The sequence below is a fragment of the Fibroporia radiculosa genome (genome assembly GCF_000313525.1).
Source record: "Fibroporia radiculosa TFFH 294 genomic supercontigs, scaffold539, whole genome shotgun sequence".
Taxonomy (NCBI): Eukaryota; Fungi; Basidiomycota; class Agaricomycetes; order Polyporales; family Fibroporiaceae; genus Fibroporia; species Fibroporia radiculosa.
The window spans coordinates 1-20,861 of NW_012133218.1; the positions used below are offsets into that span (position 1 = coordinate 1).

Here is a 20,861-nt window from a genome sequence, read left to right on the forward strand (position 1 = left end):
GGCCAGGGTGGTGGCCCGGGTAACGGTCAAGGACACGGCCAGGGTGGTGGCCCAGGCAACGGTCAAGGACATGGCCCGGGTGGCGGCCCAGGTAACGGTCAAGGACATGGCCAGGGTGGCGGCCCGGGTAATGGCCAAGGTCACGGACCGGGCGGCGGCCCAGGCCAGGGCAAAGGTCAGGGAGGCGGTCAAGGTCACGGCCAGGGAAATGGTCAGGGCAAGGGCGGTAGCCACTGGTGATTGTTCTAGATTGCTGTTCTCTCTGAAGTTATAGCTGTACTTGTATCCAGTGTCTTGTAAAATCCGCGCTATGCGGAAACTTGAAGTTATGTGGAATATATATCATCCGGACCTCTTCCTGGTGTGCCACTTGCAACGGTGAGAAGACTTGAATGGCTTTGAGAGATCAATCGATCACGGTGAGTTACATACGAATCTTCTTCACTAAGCTCTTCTACTAGCTGAGATTTACAAGGAGTCAGGACAAGCAGATGTATTTGACAACTCACCACCATATGCATCCGAATATCGTATATGTATTCACAGTCCGACACTAGTAGTGCTAGTGCGTACTAGCCACCGATGAACGATCTGATCGGTACGGAAGCATTGCACCTTCCTAAGCCTAGGCCTACCCACCCATTATGATTGTGTTCAGGTCTGCTTCGAAACACGTTGTTCAATATGTCACGGACGGTACAAGCACGACCATGAGCGGCTCAGCTGGTGTGCTCCCCAGGCCCGCTGCAGTGTACCTTCAACCCTGACTCGTCTGCACCCGCACGACTTTGCAACCATGGACCCATGCAAATTTAAGGCAAGCAAGTCAGAAAGGATTTATGCGTCCTGTCAACGGCTTTTGAAGCATTCGGCAATTTTGGAATGCTCAGCGTTCAGGGGCCGCACCAGCTCGGTCCTCGAGCGCATATAACCGCTTTGCACGGCTTCACCCGCAATGCATATTCTCCCTCTTGTTTCAGTGGGCCAGCTCAACGGCCTCGTCCTCCCGCCCAGGCATGCTCCCTCCTCGCCCTTGCCCCAATGAGAACGTGTAGATATCTACGTCGTTGGCTGCATTGGTCGATTAGGACTCGTGAAGCGACAAAAAAAGGGTATACAATAACTCACCGTGTTGTCAGCAGATTTGTGCCGATACTGACCGCAAACATTCAAGTGCAGCTTGCATTATAGACCGTACATTATGTGCAGCCGATAAGAATTTGTCAAAATTGCGCTTACCTCTGGCAGTTTTCGACCAATCTCCCAATGGGTGCGAGTCTCAGGCTACGAGCTCGAGCCTTATTTGTCGAGTTGGTGGCGCGCGTCAACAGCCATAGCAACTCGCGGGTTGCACAAAATGCAGAAGAGCGTTCTTGGGGCCAGATCGTCGCCAACACTGCATGTCCCCTTCGGGGTGACATACGAAAAAATTGGAACGATACAGAGAAGATTAGCATGGCCCCTGCACAAGGATGACACGCTTTCCCGGAGTGGTAGACCTACGGGTCTCAATATTTATTTTTCTCTTTTGAACGCTTTAGAATTGAATGGAGCTCATGGGATCTCCAGAGGCTTTCATTTATTCATAAGCAAATCTTGCTTTTATTTCCAACATGAAGTATATATGTATATTGGTACGTAGATCTGGTGCAAACTCCACACATGTTCTCTGTCAATGCTCTCTCGTAATTAGTAGCAATGTACACAGCATACTCCCCATGTCTAACATGCATTCATCCATCACATGCTATAATATCACCAGTCGCCATCAAAGCCGATGAAACCTATTGAAGAGCTTGAGCGACTAGCAAACGCAAGGAAGCCAAGGAGACCTAACATACCAGTGAGCAAGAATATCGAGTAATATCGTTTCTTCTCCAGAAGGGAACACCACTCCCATGTGCTTGTAAGACGGCCATCTATGCACGATCCTGCGTCGAAATAGCTGCCTGCGCCCGAGCCGTCAAACGCATGGCGGAAGAAGTCACGGAGAATCTCCCGACGCAGGGATTCAACACCACCAAACTTGTTATCGACGTAATAGCTGAGATCCGGATCTTCTACGAGCTTGGGTATCTGTTCGAGGGTATTGCAGACGGGGAGGAAGATGCGGTATATCTGCGAATATTTCTCTGTAGTATGTCGTCAGCATCAAATGGAGCTAAGTCAATCAGATGGAGGGCACTGTGAGCACATACCGATGAACATCAAAGCGTTGGGAACACTGTCATCCGCCATATGAACCGCAGAGGAGCCTACCCACGAGCCGACATTCTTCTCTGCGTTGGCTACGATTATATGCATCATGCGTGTCGTCTTTGGTGCGTCTTGCATACGATTCAGACCCTGCCCTGTATCGCACAAGCGGTAGGGTACACGTTCGGAAAGTAGGTCTTCATCTACTAGAGTCCATAGACGGAACATGTCTACAGCACACAACCGATCAGTCAGACAAACCGCCGGGGCGGACCATTGCGTACCGTTCAATATCTCGCGCCAGAGCGTCATACTCTGAATAACATACGCATACTGCTTCTCATGATCATGACTCAACCGTGCCCCGTCTGTCCCATCCTCGATCGCGAGACTGCTCTGCTCATCTAGGACCTCTGTTGGATGGAAATATCGCTCCAAGTATTCGATCATCTTTTCGCAGGGGCCGCTGTTGACCCGCAAATACCCACAATTATCAGCAATACTGTACAGGCACTGCCGAATTCGTTCCTGGTTGAGGCCTTCTCGCTCGTAGCGTGATGCCAGAGTCGCGAGCGCGATGTCCTTTGCGTCTCTTTCTGCTAGAATCTCCTCCATTGAGCGACCTTCTGCAACAATGGCCTTGGTTGCGGTGGGGACGAGATCATCACGGAGCAGTTCAAGAGCGTCATGTTCTTCCAAAACGGAATAAACCGTGATGATCGGCTTGATACAGCTGAGCTCGAGTAGCTCTTTCACTTCAGCTGTTTGGCTATCCTAATGCAACGGTTAGCTTGTACAATCTAGATTTTGGGAGGGGACGGTACGGACCTGCAGCAAATACATCAGCTTGCCGTATGTGGTGCGCATCTTGTCAGGATTCATGATCTTGTGACGACGGCCTATCTCAAATATTTGTTGAAAGAAGTTTTCATTCGCCTTGAAGTCGCGATCTGCAATCAATGCTTGACCCTGTTTGTAATTCAACGAGACGACCAGTCCAGACATAGTAGCACACAGCTCGCGAATCTGGTGCACAATTCGCTTTGCCTTGGGCGAAGACTCGCTCTCAGGCTCAATATCAACCTTCTCTGTATATTCCGAGACGTTGAGGGCGGCTTCAACCAGATGCAGGTATTTGCGCTCATCCTCGGTCAGACGCATAGGAATATACTTCGAGCGTTCGACGAACCATTCTCGCGGTGCGGAATTGAGTTCTTTGGCTGGGGTAGTTATGAGAGCTATCTGGGCTAATGCTCGCTCCACTTCCACACAGAAGTGATCGCTCGATCGTTTCTGATCATAATGTAAGGCTCAGCGGATTTGATCAATACATAAACCAATCGAATGAAGCTAACTCACCTCACCCCCGCGCATATTCACGTCGCTTGTCATATCTCCGTGAGGGCCAGGAGTGGATATCTCATTGCTCTTTGAATATAGAAAGGTCGGTACGTGCGCTCTGCGTGCGCCTTTCCGATGCAACACCGCGAAACACACTTCGCAGAACCTGTCCGTACATGTCTCGCACAGGAGCTGGGCGGGTTGGTCTGAAGAGACTTCATAATTGTCTCCATCACAATTAGTCATAACCAACATACCTTCGCATTCGGCACACAACTCTGCGAGTGGATGGCTTGCGTCATCCTCATTGTGTTTGTTATTGGAGGATACACGGGCCAAGCTATTGATATTACCGTCCAGAATACTATGCAGGGAGAGATCCGGCACATCGACTTTCGCCCGGTCATTCACAGAAGCCATTATAAAGTCACAGCTGGTCGATTGCAACTGGGATGTACTCGAATGGGCGGAAAAAGAGAACACATAAACGCACACGTGTACGTGACCTCGTACCAGGGGGCTCGCAGGTTTCGAGTCAGTGTGAACACGGACCCGGGGACTCGTACTCAACTCTTGGTGGTACGTTGTCTCATCTGTAATACTGCTTTCGAACAGGTTCATTTTGCGATTTCGTTCTTTGCGGCAGGGGAAAGACACATTTTCTTTGTTTCTGTGGCCATTGAACACCTTTGTCACCACCTTGACCTTGATGTTAGTATGATCAATTCAAATGTCATTCCGTAGCCTTTGCACAAAGATGTATCTATGACATCCTCGTGCACAACATCTTATGATCAAAGTTAAGGAATGCTTGCCAGTCCGATGCATGTCACATATCCAACACCAGCTACAATGTGTGTGGAGTGCTCGATGCAACGAGAGAACTCCACTGAACGTCTGTCCCATAAGGTGACACCAATTGCCTGCGAGACTGCCGGGGAAAAGGATCAAAATACATTAAACATCGACCCATTCCGCGTAGCAGATATGTCAAAAAGTCCTATGAGCTGCCCCAATGACGATCATATCAGCTGAGTTATGAGATGAGCGAGCAGAGTAGTATGCTGACCTAAATCAATGGAAATATGACCTTCCGTACAAGCTGCTCAGACGTTAAAATAGGCAGTAGGATGGCATATGCAGGTGATAGAAGCCTAGAAGGAGTTGTGGAGGTCCGAAAGAATACTGAACACTGGACACTGAACAGAGCGGCGGGAAAGGCGTGACACATTGTCATGCCGTCGCGCCGTTACGGCATCTATACCGTGACTATCGATCGTACTAACGAGTCGTAACCGACGTGTGTATCACCCCAGTCTCTGACGTTCTTGCTACATCATCCTGAAGCCTTGATCCAGTACCACTATGTACTTCTCGTCTTCTTATAGCAAAACATACTTGAAACGCTACTTGGCCAAAGTATCAATCACTCCTATACGCACTGTGAACGGTCGCCGTCTTGGGGTGCTTTCTGAGCTTTCTAAACAACAGTTTATCTCAGCTGGCAGCTGCGACTGTGAAAGATCGGCGATGGCTTGTTTATCATGTTTCTCCCGAGAATAACTTGCACTGAGAAAGCTTTGATGTGGCAAACTGAAGATGCTCGGAGTCTTCTCGCCGAGGTGAGTGTGTACTTTTGGTCCCTATGACTATGGGCGAAGATCACTCGCTTAAATTCTATGCGGTTGTCTGAATTTGAGCCAGTGTGCAGCCTGTGTGGAGATAATTTGTGGCAGCGTGCGACTAGCTCCCCACAGTCTGCGTTCTTTTGACAAAACAGTAGCCTATATGCCCCATGTTGTACATCATATACTATCCTTTATTTTACACAGTTGTTTCTAGTCCGCCGCTGCATCTGAGCATACTGATCCGCGAGGTCTGAGATGGCGTACCGGCTGGATTCACACTTAGTGTGCCTGGCATTGATCATTTGGGAATTATACAAGACTCGCCCGATGTACATCTTGTGTATATCAGAGTCATAGTGTTAACCAGGGACTCTACGTGCACATTCTCTTTGCTAGAGTGGAAAACACATCATGTATTGTAGAATCGTACGAAACGCAGTATGAAACGCTTCAAAACCGAATTCAAGGCATCTGTAAGGAAAGACTGGTAAGAAGAGCTGTAGAACCCCAGCGGAAATTGTCAGTGGTGAAGTTGAACGTTGGTGCCGGGTCCTGGAAGGTCAGCAAAGGCGGTGCTGCGACATCCGAGCCCCATTGCGGCCAATTCACGCCAGAGAGATGACTTATCCCGGAAACGAGCCCTGGAGGTGCGTTTGGATTTAGGTTAACCACGAAATTGACTACGGGTTGACGGGAGCCGGGAAAAATAATTGGATTAGGAACTGATGACCGTGCGAAGCACAGACATACTGAGTGCGTCTGTTCCAATGAAATCAATATTGCTGAAGAACTCGGGTAAATCGGACGAGTGGTATGCGCCCAGGTAAGGGTCGGATTTACCCCTTTTATACACTGAAACGAACAGCAAATTAAACGTCCATGAGCTGGAGGCCATGGAGGAAAGCCTTACAGTATGCCCAAGTGTCCTGGGTTTGCGACATTACGCCAAGTGTCAGCCGTCGCGGCGCTTCAAACTGCCAGTCACCAGTGAACGCTGCGATCCGTTTGTATTGCGAACTGGTCAAGATGTGTTAAAGTTAGGCATAGGTTCAAGTCAGTCCCACGCACGTAATCTCGTTGGCATCTCCGGTCCCGAAGGGTGATCCCTGTTGTCCAGCGAATATGTAAACAGACTACTCAAACGAAGCAAAGCTTCAATATACCAAAATTGGATCTGGTGGATATGCCATCCCGACTGCCGCAACTTCGGCTGCGCTCGCATCAGGAAAATAGCTGACAGGCACATTTGTCAGTAAGGTCTCAGTCATCATTTGACAGATGATAGTTACTTGGATTGAATGTAGCTCAGAAATTCAGGGTTTGTCCTGAAAGGAAAAGCAAGTGTAAGCAATTGGTCGGGGTCCCCAAGGTAGCACTGACGTTATATTCGTGTTGCCACAAGAAAACAACGTACCCTCATCATCGCAGTCGCCCGAGATTATCGGAACCTGGACGTCGAAATTATCAGCTGCGCCGCATGAGACAATGCGTCCGACTCGCTTTTGCATATAATCCCATGAGTACAGAGTGCTGAGGGTTTCGGACGAATAAGTCTCCGTCAAGTCTTGGTTGCCATGCTAGATTGTGACCGGTGTAACTGAAATCAGTCGGTGTCAAGTTTACAGCAGCCACTATCTGTTCGTATGGTGCCTGCCGCAGACAGTTCAGCGTATCTGCCTGTTCTGTACAGTCCGTATACTCCACAAGGAAGTCATAATATTGCTGGGCGGCTGAAACATTCCTTAAGGCGTACGCTGATCCAGATTCCTGAAGCATTGTAATTAGCGAACACATGTTGTTGGAGGAGGCGAGGAGGTTCACCATAACAGCTGCGCGAAAGAGACCCTCTGGGTCACCGTCATTGAGAACCATATGTAGCCCGACCGAGAAAGAGCCTGCACTCTCTCCCCATCTGTAGAGCTATTCTGCTTCCATCGTTCGAGAAACGTTCTCATAATACTACTTACATTGTAACTTTCTCAGGATCGCCTCCGAACGCGGATATGTACTGTTTAACCCACTGCAATGCAAAACGCTCTGGAAGTCCAAACATGAAAACCAGTGACACAGACAATATGGATAAACACACGGTCTCGAAGGCCTATATTAGTAAGACCAGCGTCCAATACCTCCTGGCTTGCCAAGAAGCCGAACGCTGACAATGGACATTAGTAGCGACCCAGCTTATTTTCTACACATGGTAAAAAGCTGACCATTGAGACGATAGTTTATAGAAACAAAAATCATAGGTTCCTCGAGGGCGATGGATCGCTCGACCAAAACGTCACCAGTGTTGAGCGACGAGTCACCATAAGAGAAAGCACCTAGTGAGCGATACAAATCAGCAAGACAGGCCCCACATTATTCTCCAAACTGGCAAAAAGCACCTCCATAAAGCCACTGGGTTGAACATATTTCATGATGAATATCGCTACATGCTACCAGAGGCAATCACTCACAAAAAGCACCGGAAGCTCATCTTCAGCAGTGGCAAAGGCAGGCTTTAAAACATTGACGAAGAGACCTGTAATAACGTGATCGTCAGTGCCAATATCATACGATATTTGGTCTCGCTCACAATCCTCAGAGATGTTTGCGAGCGGGGCTGAGGTAGGGAAAGTAAAGGGGAGACCAGGAGGGGTAAAGCCAGCTTGCTGAGAGCATGCTGCTCCGTAACTCATTGCTTGCTGCACGCCCGAGAAAGGTAGCGGCGCTTGCGGCTTTGCAAACCGCAAATTTCCAAGCCTAGATAGAAGATGGTGTGCATGTCAAGATCATATATGTTATGAGTAGGTAAGCTTACGGTGGTTGTGCATAGGGCATTCCGAGAAATGAAGTCACATTTCCTGTAGTTGTACCTTCAAACGACCCATACGAGAGTGAAACTACGGAGGATCGAGCGCCCACGAAAGTGTGCGGTACGAACAGCAGCACCAATCTCAGCAAAGCCCCTCCAAGCTGCAAGTTGATTGAGCGCATTGTGCTAGTAGCCCTTACGAGCCATGTCTTGTAGAGATTTATGGGACAACACTACTGGCATCCGGACCCCCGAGATCCCACGTCAAAGCGTAATGTGCCCGAATATTTCGACCTGGTGACAATGAGCGGGTTTAAGTCGGTATCCTGCTCATGCATAGCTCGATAGCCAGAGGCACAACATGACTGTCCTGACTGTCCGAGGCGAGTTGTCTTAGTCATGAGTCGAGCGGGTGATATCTGAGTGACATTTACGGCGAGAGAACGTTCGTCTTCATGTCCGCCCGGCACGCAGAGTTCCCAAGTCTGTCTCGGAGAATCGAGCGGTGTGAAAGATACACGCCCAAACCTACGTAACGTTGTAAGTTGGGCTGATTCCAGGAAGATTCACGGTCGCTTACCTCAGCGCCCCGATCTGGGCAGTCCTGCACGTGGAAGCGCGCGTCGCGCTCGCGGTGATGAGAGCTCGAACGAAGGCCACCCGGCCCGCACTGTCCAGTGCGTAGAAAGGGGGCGGCGACAGCTCGCGTGTCCGCGAAAGGTGACGAGGACGGCGCGACGGCCAGAATGCGGCGCGTGAAGACAGAACGGTGCCGTTGCGCCAGAAAACAAACCGCCAGCGAAACCCTTCAAGAGAAGATATAGTTTGCCGTGACGCCGGTCTGCCTCTCTTGCTTCAGACGACAATGCGCAGCGTCGGAATCGTTGCAGGTGAGTTCAATCCTGTCTGAAGCTGAAATGATACTACTTGAGTTGTTCTTGCTGTTAGTCGTTTTAAGTAACCGCATCTCATTAGTTCTCAACCATTGAGTCAGTAGCATGACGATCAGAGTTTCTGTCACGACTCATGACGACATGAGAATACGCAGTGCGGCCGAACTTGATAACGGCATGCAATAGCGGCACGTCGACAATATGTCACACAGGCGACAGGCGGATCAACGCAGCATGGAAACACAATGAGACGAGTCACTTCCTTCGCGACTTCTTTGTCTTCTTTATGATGATGCGGAGTTCAGGGTGGCTCCTGAAAGCCTGAGGCTTGAGGGCTCTACACATGTGGTGTCACGCATATTTATTGCATGGTGTGTCACTGCTGGCAGTGACCCAGATCGTCTCTCCAAGTACTCTCATGTTTCTTGCGCTTTTTGTAGCAGCGTCTTTAGTGCAAGCTCTTGGCACCCGACCGCCTAGGGTACTACAACAGCATGAAGTGTTGGGAGACGCACCAGCTGGCTACGTCTTGACTCGTCCGGCACTACCCGAATCTGTCCTTACACTTCGTCTTGCTCTCACTCAAAGTAACATTTCAGGTCTGATTGATGAGCTCTATGATGTCAGTACTCCGTCGAGTCCCAGATATGGTCAATATTTGACAAAAAAAGAGGCAAGCCAAGTTGATTGAGATGCTGGGATTGGATTGAAGTCAACGAAATCTTTTATTGCAGGTTGAGGAGTTTGTTTCCCCATTGTCGGAAAGTATTACGGCTGTTCAGACTTGGCTTGGTGAGAACAACCTCACAAGTTCCGTTCTCTCTCCGGCGGGAGATTGGGTTGAAATCCAAGTCCCGGTGGAAGAAGCCAACACTCTCCTAGACGCAAATTTCTCAATCTTTACACACACCGATTCTGGTATACAGACAACACGAACATTGGGATACTCGATTCCCACAGATCTGTTGGACCATCTTGACTTAATCCATCCAACTGTAACGTGAGGATGGATTTTGCCTGCGAGAGTACAGATTGGTCTCTTATATTGGCTTGATAGATTTCCGCACCCCTATGAAAACGGTCCTAAGATGGGACGCTCCACTATGGATTGGCTGTTGAATACAACGTCGACTCCTTGTGCAAATTCATCCTCGATAGATCCTGCATGCCTGCAGTATCTATACAACATACCATCTACACCGGCTGTTGGGAACTCGAGTAAGCTCGGCGTCCCAGCTTACGTCAATTTCTGGGCCAATCGCACAGACTTGAAGGTAGCTCCGCCAATAAACCTAGTAGCAGTTGAAAACTTACACCCAAACTAAACAGACATTCTTGGAAATATACCGTCCTGACATGAACCCCTCGACTACATACGCATTTCAGAGCATTGACAATGGCACCGATCCTCAGAACGTAAATGTCAGTTCAGAAGCGGTACGTGTTATTCTGTCACCTCAAAATCATGTTTGTCTCAAATGAAAACTTGGTCGTGACTTCTCCAGAATCTTGACACCCAATATACGGTGGGCCTCGCAACTGACGTGCCGATCACTTTCATCTCAGTAGGAGGATTCGACTTTCCTGAGGCACTTTTGAATACCGCAATCTTCCTGCTAGCACAACAGTCCCCGCCTCAGGTCATAAGCGATAGCTACGGATATGACGAGAATCTCGTATCGCAGAAATTGGCTTAGTAAGCGCCATTCACCAGACATACTTTGTTGCTTTGCTGAAGCAATGTGTCCTGCAGCAGACTGTGCAATACGTATGCTCAGCTTGGAGCCCGTGGCACCTCCGTGTTGTTCGGTTCAGGCGACGGCGGCGTCACCGGCCTGTATCCTAACTCCTCGTGCACCGGGTTTGTCCCCACATTTCCCTCCGGCTGTCCCTTGTGAGTTCCTATACATCTTCCGCGTCGTGCACCTGACATCCACGGCTCTTAGTGTGACCTCCATTGGCGGAACAGTTGGTTTCCCACAACAAGCTGCAAATTTCTCCGGCGGGGGGTTCTCCAACTACTGGGGCAGACCCGACTATCAGTCTGACGCTGTTTCAGCTTACCTTCGGCTCCTCGGTAACAACAATACAGGCATGTATAACATCTCCGGGCGTGCATTTCCTGATCTCGCGACGTACGCGGTCGACTTTGAGATCGTCCTCGATGGAGAAGTGCGTCAGATCTATGGCACGAGCTGTGCATCACCGACGTTCGCTAGTATCGTCGCGTTACTCAACGATCAGCTTATTGCTGCGGGGAAGCCGGTGCTTGGCTTTCTCAACCCCTTCTTATATACAAAGGGTGTCTCGGCCTTAACAGACGTTGTCGCTGGCTATAACATTGGGTGCGGGAACAGCACAGGCTTTTATGCTACCGTCGGCTGGGATCCGGTTCGTAATAATAGGTCTACTATCCTGGAGCTTTACACACTTACGCTTGCACAGGTTACTGGCTTGGGAACACCTGACTTTGTGCGTTTGAAAAATGCAGTCGGGCTTGTTGATGAAGAGTGAAAGCTAATTCCATCCAGAATACCCATTTTTCATTGACCCATTTGATTGTTCCCATACAATCCAGTATACTAGTTTCCCAATCAGATTGTCTGTCTCACTTTCAACACGTTCCCTGCGACGCGTGCAGTTACAGCCCATTGGCCAATTGCAAACCAGAGAATTTAGGTGTACCAAGCCCAGTTACCTGTGGCGAGCCGATGAATGATATTCCCATCGCAATGAATATGCGGACATACCGGATCCCAACCAATTGTAGCGTCGAATCCAGTGTTGTTCGTGCATGCTCTGTTGTTTCCGGTCGTGATATCTTTGAATGCTTCGTTCCCCGATGCATACAGCAGTGGATTCAGGAATCCCAGCACCGGCCGATGGGCAGCAAGCAGCTGATCATTGAGAAGCGCGATAATACTTGCGAAAGTCGGGGCCGAGCAGCTTGTGCCACTAACTTCGGCCGTGTAAGTATCAATTACGATATCAAAATTCACGCCGTATGCAGCGACGTCAGGGTACCCGCGTCCGGAAGCGTTATATAATCCCGTGTTGTTATCCCCGAGGAAAATCAGGTATTCGGCCACGGCGCCATCTTGGTAATAGGGCCTAGGAAAGTAGTTCGAGAATCCGCCCCCAGAGAAATCGACTGCTGTCTCGTCGTCAACGATCGTAGTGGCACCGACAGTCGTGATACTGAGGTATTTATGAGCGTCAAAAACAATCCAATTGAGCAAGACTCACTAAGGACAAGTTGAAGGAAATGTCGGGATGAACGTAGTGCATTCTGAGAAGTGATTGCCGGAAACACCGCCGTCTCCAGACGAGAATATTAAAGAAACGCCTCGTGCTCCAAGTTGGGCGTACGTGTTGCATATAGTGCTGATTCTCGTGTCAAGCTGGTAGTATTGAAAATTTATATGAAAACCCACTTCGCCATTTTTTCTGAGACCAAATACTCGTCATCCCCATAGCTGGTGGAGACTACTTGCGGAGGATTCGGCTCGTTCAGCAAGAATAGAGCCGTGTCGAGCAAGCTTTGCAGAAAATCATCACCACCAACAGTCACCATAGTAACAGGGATATCTGTGGCAAGGCCCACAGTGTATTGTATGTCAAGGTTCTGCTCTCTCATAAGCTATTGCAGAATTTAGCACGCAGTATGAGGACGCACCGCCTCCAAACCAGCATCACCGGGACTTTGAGAATCGGTTCCGTTATCCACGCTCTGCACGGTAAAGGTGGTGGATGGATTCATATCCGGCCGGTAGTCCTGCAAGAATGTCTGCGACAAATCGTGTCAAAGTATGTAGATCGATGTATATAGGTATGAAACCAACCTCTAGATCAGCGTAGCTTGCCCATTCATATTCATACTCAGTGACCGCAAGGCTAGAGTAGGGACTAGTGGCTGGTGCGCTAGGAATCCCATATAGGTATTGCAAGCACGCAGGCGTAATGCCTGGTGTGCCTGTCCCACAAGGGGAAGCCGCAGTCTCGGCGCTGGATCTTCTCTCAGCGGACGGCGTCGAACGTCTTGACTTTGATGCGAAAAGATTTGGCGCATTTCCGTACGGATTTGGAAACCTGGTAAGAGGGCACCGCTCAGTGGTGACAGATCAATATCAGTAAAGTGTGTACTGACGATATTGTGGGGTGCACAAGGTTGATATATTCCGCAAGGTCGTTCGGGACCGAATACGAAAGCGTGCGGACAGTTTGCAGTCCGGTAACCGAGTGCTCAAAGATAGAATAGTCGGCGCCAAAAAGGCTGTTGGCTTGATTGACTGTGACCTCAACACCAAGCCAGTCCCCGGCCGGAGAGAGGACAGATGGAGTGAGTCCGTTCTCACTGAGCCATGTATTCACGGCAGAGACACTGTCGGACGTGGGCGAAACATAGGTCTCTACCTACACATATTCGGTACATTCAGCGTGGATCAACGACCAGATGTCAAAAAAAAAACAGACCTCCGATTTGGAAAGATGGTTGCCATAGTTCGCGTTCGTCGGATCGCTGACCTCCTGCAGCACATTCACAAGTCCATCAAGATCATTTTGAACGAGTGCGATGCGCAACTTCAAGACAGAGTTAGCAGGCGCAGGCCCACTCAAGGAGTACCCGCTGGGAATACTAGATCTGCTCTCATGCACCTGCAGGCTGCGTGAGAACGGCGATCCCAGCACGAGTCCAGAAACTGCAGCGAATACGAGCGAGGTGGGTAACATGCTTCGGATCTCCTCCAAGCAAGTCGGATGTCCACTGAGTCGACGCCGACTCGCATATAAGCTTTATATCAATGGGCTCATTGCACTGTATAATCCCACCGAGGCTCGCGTACAGGGTCGAGTTTGAGGATGCGGAGCCGGTATGCCGTGTGTGCATGAATCGAAGAAAGCAACTAGGGTCCCCGCATTACTCCCGTATATCCGATGTCGAACAAGTTCATCGCGAACCCAGCGGAGTGACCACGGCGGCATCTGGAGACCACTGATTCCAGTAAAAACAGAGGGCAGCGAGGGCCTTGGCATCAGGAGAACACATGGCTCGCTCGCCCGAAAAATCTGGAGAACACCCTTCTCACACACTCTTGCAGCTTCTATCACCTCGTGACGCACCCGCCTGAGTAATATTCAAGGATCATTGTGAATACTGCATCGCATAGAAGAAGATGAGCACCGCAATGATGCCATTCAAGTATCAACGTCTTGCAGACCATTCTTGAGGGCTAACCTGTCTCATGGAGAAAGAAGCCAATCAGCTGCTCGACGGTAATTAAGTTCCCGATTCTGGCCTCACGCCTCGAGACGGTGATCGCAAGCCGAAGGAACATGCGCGAGCACATACAATAAGATAACAGTCGAGATAGCAGCACACGTTGCGTGTTACGTTGTCATAAGGGTACGATGTTGAATAATTAAATATCATAATCATAGTTTTGCGCAAAATGGAGGCCCAGAAGGTCGCGAGAAAACTTCATAGGGATCCAGTTCAAAAGCTTCAACTCTGCGAATTCAAGTGGACGTACACGAATGCAACTCAATGGGCTATCTTGTGGCCACAAGGATATGTGCATCTTTTCCTCTGGAAAACCATTTCTAGCATATAATTGGGATCATAGCGCCAACATATCCGACGGCATTCAGGCTTGTCATGCAAAATGACACCAATCGATTTCAATCTAGCGAACTGGGAGCAACTTGACCAGTTACTAGTAAGATGAGTTAGTCCGACACGTCAGACACTCCTCCATACAAAGAGATGGCTCACTGAGTCCCAGCCAATAGCAGCGTCAAAATCAATGTTATTGTTGCATGCTCGACTGTTGCTCATCACAATGTCTTTGAAGCCTGACACTTCTTGCGAATACAACCAAGGATTCAAAATCCAAGAACAGGCTGGTCCGCGGATATCAGCTGATCATCGAGGAGAGCAGCAATGCCTGCGAACGTCGGTACCCTGCAGCTAGTGCCGCGGAACGGATACGGCACATTATTGATGGCCACGTCAAAGTTCACGTCGTAAGCAGCAACGTCCGAATATCCGCGCCCTGAAGTACTATAATGTCCTCTATTGTTGCTGTCGAGGAGAGTGATATACTGGGATACTGCGGTATTTTGATATTCAGGTCTAGAAAAATGATTTGAGCACCCCCTCAAGAGAAATTCACCCCATGTTCATCGACCACGTCGGTAGTGGCACCTACGCTGGTGATGGTATAATATGATGAGCGCCACTCTGAGATCCGCCGCAGAAATTGGTACTCACGAAGGGCAAGTTCAAGGGAAAGTGGAAACAAAGGTTGTACAGCCCAAGTTGCAGCCCGAGTTTTGATTTCCCGAAACGCCGCCGTCTCTGGATGAGAAGGGTATCGAGACGCAGCCGGCACCAAGTTGGGCATAAGCATTGCACTAGAGATCGCCAAACATCAATCAACAAATGTGTACTAAAGAGTGAGTCTGTGCAGTTTACCATTTTCTCCGAGATTAGATATTCATCGTCGCAATAGCTGTTAGAGACAACCTACGGTGGCGAGGTCTGGCTGAGAATATACAATGCGGTATCCAACAGTCCATCCAAAATGCTTCATCTCCGATCGGAATGAAGGTCACTGGGACATCCGTTGCAAGGTCCACTGTGTACTGAATGACCAGGTTCTGCGATTACATTAGTACTCCAGCACAAGAAGATCATTGACACCGGGATGTACGGCTTCTGCGCCGACGAAATCAGGATTTTGAGGATCAAATCCTCCGTCAACACTGATCACTGAGTTTATATCGAGTCGGAACCGTTACAGAAATGTCTATCGCAGGTACAATTAGTTGTGTACAATAGGACCTTTGGTATATCTTGGTTGGGATTCGGAAATCTACGGAAAGAGCATAATCAGATATAACACAATCCACGATATACTTGACTTGCACATACGTGATTGTGGACAAAGTGTACGTATTCGATGAGGACTGCTTGGATGTAGTACGAAAGCGTCCTCATGATCTAGTTCCCGTTGGTCGAATATTCAAAAACAGAATCACCTGCGCTCAAGATGCCATTTGCTTAGGGAACCCCGTGTTCAATCAGCCAGCAGGCTGGTGACCGTAAACGCCTTCGAGTCACACGCACACAGGAATACAAGCCAAACAAACACGTCTCTGATTTGGGAATGTGGACACCTTGGTTGACATTGAGAGGGTCGCTCACGTCGTAAAGAATCCACGCGTGTCATCTTGCACAAGAGCAATGCGCAGGCTGAATTTTTGTGTCAGAGATAGCCTCATGAGCTTAGTACGCGACGGAACGAGAGGCACGAGCCGCTAACATCTAACGGCATCGCACGTCGTGTTCCGTGTTAAGCACGGGCTACCAGGCCCGGATGGGTACCATATCCTCCATGGAGAAAGATGTAGCCCACCCGCGTTCGGAAAATGCAGATAATAATTACTCAGACATTCCACCACCTGGTCCGCGCTCGAGTCGATAAGCGTTCCCACAGCACAGACAAGTGACCTCAGAATTAGCAGCCTACAAAAGCTTTAGCAATAGTTTCCGCGATACGTGAGGACAGTTGATCTGGTGTGTGGTATATGATACGCGCAAAGTCCAGCCCATAAATATGAAAACCTGCGTAAAAGCTAGCAAATATATAGATAGCATGTAAGAAGTGCGAAGAAAGCGACTGCTACGATTTGAGGAAGCACTATCACAACCCAAGGGCGGTGGCCAGAGCAGTGAAGTTAGGAGTCCCAAGGCCAGTAACCTGCCGGTGTCGATCAATTCCGTACTATATGATTGCATACAACGAGCTGAACGTACCGGATCCCAGCCCTCTGTAGCATAAAATCCAGTTGTGCCATTGCTGCAAGCAAGGTTGTTGCCGTCTACGATATCAGTGAGACTGGAGGAAAGGTTCGAGTAAAGCAAAGGGTTCAAGAATCCGAGTGGGCTCTTCCCAGCTGTAGTAAGCTGGTCGTTCAGGAGAGCAACAATGCTGGCAAAAGTCGGCGTCGAGCAGCTTGTGCCTGACGTGATGAGCAGATTGCCTTCGTTGTAGATCTCGAAGTTTGTGCCGTATGCAGAGACATCGGGGTAAGCGCGGCCAGATGCGTTGAAGAGGCCTGTGTTGTTGGAACCAAGCTTGTCGAGATAGGCAGAGACAGCAGTGGTCTGGTAAGATGGTGTACCCCAGTAGTTAGAGAAACCACCACTGGAGAAATCTGCACCAATCTCGGTAGGAAGCTGTGTAGTGGCACCAACGGAAGTAATGCTGATGCCAATGTGTCAGATGCAGAAATAACAAGTTGCATAGCACTTACTAGGGACAACCGGAAGGGAACGTGGGCACAAAGGACGTGCATTCCGAATTTTTATTACCCGAAACACCCCCATCCCCAGATGAGAACAGAACAGATATACCACGAGCGCCGAGTTGAGCATATGCATTGCAGATGTTGCTAATCCGTAAACGTTAGGTTTGCTGAGAAATGAGAGTCACAGAGACGTACATAGCTAAACGCTGCGATATTGCGTCCTCATTGTCTCCGTAACTAGTCGAGAGGACATAGGGAGGAGCGTCGACGCCTGCTAGAAAGTTGGCGGTATCAAGAAGAGCATCAAAAAAGTCTCCTCCAACAGAAATAAATTGGGTCGAAACATTCGTGGCGAGGCCAACAACGTACTGAGTGTCCAGATTCTGGACGGATACGTGAGATATGCATAATATGTACTTTGACAGTAGCTTACCGCTTCGGACCCTGCTTGTGAACTGTTTTGAGGATTTACTCCGCCTTCTACTGACTCCAAGGTGAATTTGGCAGTCGAGCTTATGTTTGGGCGGTAGTCGGCCAAGAATTTCTGGAATGGAATGATATGAGAATATGTATGAGAGAGCTGCCAGTCGCCGCACCTCCAAATCTGCTTGCTGGGCATACTCCTCATCATACCCAGTGACGGCAATCTTGTTCAGAGGGTTCGTGGCAGGGCTTATGGGTATATTGTATAAATACTGCAGGCAGCCGGGATTCATCCAGGCGGCCAAGCCGTACCCGCACACGGCAGTGGCGTTGACCAGGTCCTGTACATCTCGCGTTACAGATTTAGGTGAAGCTAGAAAGATCGGCGCGTGCTGTTTATTCGAAGGGAATCTGAATACAACATTAACTTCGTTTATCAACTGCATTCGTCATCGACGACATACGTGACGGTTGGGTGAACCAATGCGAGATGTTCCTGCAGATCTTCAGGAATGGAATAAGAGAGTGTACGGATGGTCTGCAACCCTGTCTGCGCGTTTACATAAACAGAGTAGTTGGCAGCGAGGAGTTCGTTTGCTTTGTTTACAGGGATGTCGAGTGAGAGCCAGTCGCCCACAGGCGACAAGACGGTCGCATTTAACTCGTTCTCGGTCAGCCAATCGACCACCGCAGACACAGTGGCTGCTGATGGTGTAACAAAGTTCGCAACCTGAATAAGTGCAAAACGATGGCATTTTAGTACTCGACTGGCAGTAGAGAAATAAGAATACGCGCCTCATCTTTACTCAGATATTTTCCGTAGTTTTCGCTAGACGGATTACTGACATCATTCAGTGCGCTGATAAGACCGTCGGTATCGCTTTGTACTAGCGCTAACCGCAAGCTCAGAACCGAGTCGGGCGAAGCAGGTGTGCTGAGCGCAAAACCGCTCGGGGCATCCTCGCGAGATTCGTGTACGACAAGGTTGCGACGCGAAACTTGAAGGCTCAGGGGGATGGCATTACAGACGACGAAGCTGGAAAGAGCGACAAGAAGGATTGGGAACATAATTGCCACTAGTATCGAAGCCGAGATTAGTACACGTGGCAAACTTGAGCCGGATCCAGCCTGCTAGCTTAAAGAACTCGTCGACTGCAGCGGCGCAGTAGTGAGGGTTAAAGGAATGTGGTGAAGACAAGAGCTGAAAGAGCGAAAAGAGTGGTTTGCAGCGACGGGATGCAGAGCGTGGACTGATTCTTCCGTTCGCTGTTTGTGCGTCAATTACAATTACAATCCATCTCTTTATGATGTCGAGAATGCTAGTTGCATTCGGACCACAGTAAAGACTCGATAAAAGATCCACCTTCATGGTTCTTGTAGCTCAGAGTCCTACATAAGGACTTTTACTACCCAGGATACGATAGTCTGCTTGTTCACCGCGCAAAACCAAGCCTTGATCAGAGGCTTTGAGTGGGCAACATGCATATGGCTGTGCTAATTATGTAATTACGTTCAAACACAGTCAAATGGCTGGGCTTCCCGGCCGGTCATTTGAAGGGACATTGTACTTACGGTAACGCATCTGTTTAGTCACTAGCTATAGGGCCCAACTAAGTAGTGCCTTAGAGGAGATATCTGAGCTTTAATGCTCTCCTTACGCAGACTGTTCACTTCTCTGGCATTACAAACTCTTCCCCCGAGCCACTCGCGCACAATGTCTAGTTCTACTGCCGCTCCCTCTCTCAAGAAGTTTGTCGTTTGGGCACCAGACTCCTCAGAGCCTGACACGTTCGAGCGTCGTACAGCCATGCGCGCTCGGCATTTGGAGGGTGCTCGTGAACTTCGCAAGCAGGGCTTAATCTGTAAGCTTGGGTGGTCCCATATTTCCATTCGACATGCTTACTGATCTAACCGTAAGGGACGGCGGGACCTATGGTGGCTCCCGATACCGTTGATGCGCCACTTGCTGAGAAAAAGCTGATTGGGTCTGTACTCGTTTGCGAAGCTGATAACATCGAAACGGTGAAGAAGGCCGTATACTCGGATATTTACTACCTGGAGAATATTGTGAGTGTCGTCGCCGTGCTTCGTGTTCGCACCCTCCAATAATCTAATCGCACGCGAAAGTGGGACAAGGAGAAGTTGACTATTGTGCCTTGGCTCACCGTCAACTTAGATTAGATACTCATAAAGATGAGATTTAGCATATGTATGATCGCGTTGTATCTGATCGCAGTTCGCCGATTTTGATTCAATATTGGGGTAAATATTGTCAAGTATGTATTGAGCTGATTTCTATTCCTGCCGTTGTCCGCATTATCTGTGTACATGTACTACAGTGAGTGGCTACGTGTTCTAAATCAACATATTGTACTAATTGTCAAGGGCTATGCGATTTATAAACTGCAATCTATCCGTTACGGTAGCTCTAACCTATCATCAAGAGGATATTGCTCGTGCTTCCAATCCGAACCCAAGAATAAGCTAATCTGAACACCCCTGAGGTGCACTAGTTGATTCTGAGCTTCAATCGATCTACTCTTTGAATGAGATCAGAAATGATGCGGTTGAGGTAAACCGCGTGGATGTCTTATAACCTAACTCTAACCACCAAGTTCTGCAAGCCCCTTCCGAAGTCATGTTCATTCCTGATCACTACGCGTTCGTCTTGCTCACCGCAGACATGAGGACCCCCGAAATTTTTCAGCGCTAGCTTACTATACACGCATAACATCTGGAGAGCGCCTGACTACAGCATGATCCGATAACCACCATTGAACTAGATTTCACAGAGCACACATACATATGGCAGGATACTTTAACCACATGCAGAGCTCGGCTCCCCTATGGCCCCTGATGAGGAGAGGAAGATGACTGACTCGATGACCATGAAGACCGCCAAAAAGACTTGCGGCAGAGGACGACATTGACTGCAGGGACGGCGCGGTGTGTTCAAGCGCTGTTATCTGTGGTTTGTAGAATAATTAATGAAATGACAAGGGTATAAGGGCAAGTCGCAGATCTTCGGATACCAATATCCTGACTTACAAAAAAAGGAATACGTACCAGTGTCTAAGGAAATCACGCTGATAAGCTTTCAAGTCATAGAAGTTGGGCGCCGTGCATTTGAACAAGCATCACAGGGCGGATGGGAATGCTGAGGCCGGCCCCTCGGGGGCAGCGGCTCGGTAGTTTCATTTTCTAATATCATTTACTGCGCTGTCCATATGTGTACAAATAGCAATGTAAATAGTGTAATACCTATCTTGA

General features: G+C 49.0%; 6 protein-coding genes across 6 annotated transcripts; 2 read left to right on the forward strand and 4 right to left on the reverse strand.

The window, feature by feature from the left end:
• Positions 1–1,755: 1,755 nt before the first annotated feature.
• On the reverse strand, positions 1,756–3,957 carry FIBRA_01232 (uncharacterized protein; the record flags this gene model as incomplete). The annotated part of the gene is made up of 7 exons (XM_012323110.1): positions 1,756–1,784; positions 1,842–2,132; positions 2,199–2,426; positions 2,481–2,970; positions 3,025–3,489; positions 3,556–3,743; positions 3,795–3,957. The coding sequence occupies 7 exons, from the start codon at positions 3,955–3,957 to the stop codon at positions 1,756–1,758; spliced, it is 1,854 nt and encodes a 617-aa protein (XP_012178500.1).
• Positions 3,958–5,627: 1,670 nt separating this feature from the next.
• FIBRA_01233 (uncharacterized protein) lies at positions 5,628–7,988 on the reverse strand (the record flags this gene model as incomplete). Its single annotated transcript, XM_012323111.1, has 16 exons — positions 5,628–5,845; positions 5,916–6,017; positions 6,076–6,182; positions 6,234–6,271; positions 6,329–6,398; positions 6,455–6,490; positions 6,546–6,613; positions 6,789–6,932; positions 6,987–7,077; positions 7,133–7,202; positions 7,255–7,320; positions 7,379–7,489; positions 7,553–7,565; positions 7,625–7,689; positions 7,744–7,910; positions 7,969–7,988. 16 exons carry the CDS (start codon positions 7,986–7,988, stop codon positions 5,628–5,630), a joined length of 1,386 nt encoding a protein of 461 aa, XP_012178501.1.
• A 1,285-nt stretch (positions 7,989–9,273) lies between these two features.
• Positions 9,274–11,369, forward strand: FIBRA_01234 (uncharacterized protein; the record flags this gene model as incomplete). The annotated part of the gene is made up of 7 exons (XM_012323112.1): positions 9,274–9,477; positions 9,590–9,855; positions 9,913–10,129; positions 10,185–10,292; positions 10,361–10,551; positions 10,609–10,749; positions 10,802–11,369. The coding sequence occupies 7 exons, from the start codon at positions 9,274–9,276 to the stop codon at positions 11,367–11,369; spliced, it is 1,695 nt and encodes a 564-aa protein (XP_012178502.1).
• Positions 11,370–11,496: 127 nt separating this feature from the next.
• FIBRA_01235 (uncharacterized protein) lies at positions 11,497–13,586 on the reverse strand (the record flags this gene model as incomplete). The annotated part of the gene is made up of 8 exons (XM_012323113.1): positions 11,497–11,553; positions 11,606–12,053; positions 12,102–12,239; positions 12,290–12,495; positions 12,532–12,642; positions 12,698–12,944; positions 13,003–13,268; positions 13,329–13,586. 8 exons carry the CDS (start codon positions 13,584–13,586, stop codon positions 11,497–11,499), a joined length of 1,731 nt encoding a protein of 576 aa, XP_012178503.1.
• A 2,975-nt stretch (positions 13,587–16,561) lies between these two features.
• Positions 16,562–18,659, reverse strand: FIBRA_01236 (uncharacterized protein; the record flags this gene model as incomplete). Its single annotated transcript, XM_012323114.1, has 8 exons — positions 16,562–16,618; positions 16,675–17,125; positions 17,175–17,312; positions 17,364–17,551; positions 17,602–17,712; positions 17,765–18,002; positions 18,056–18,321; positions 18,438–18,659. The coding sequence occupies 8 exons, from the start codon at positions 18,657–18,659 to the stop codon at positions 16,562–16,564; spliced, it is 1,671 nt and encodes a 556-aa protein (XP_012178504.1).
• Positions 18,660–19,305: 646 nt separating this feature from the next.
• FIBRA_01237 (uncharacterized protein) lies at positions 19,306–19,772 on the forward strand (the record flags this gene model as incomplete). The annotated part of the gene is made up of 3 exons (XM_012323115.1): positions 19,306–19,453; positions 19,510–19,658; positions 19,719–19,772. 3 exons carry the CDS (start codon positions 19,306–19,308, stop codon positions 19,770–19,772), a joined length of 351 nt encoding a protein of 116 aa, XP_012178505.1.
• Between the last annotated feature and the right edge of the window lie 1,089 nt (positions 19,773–20,861).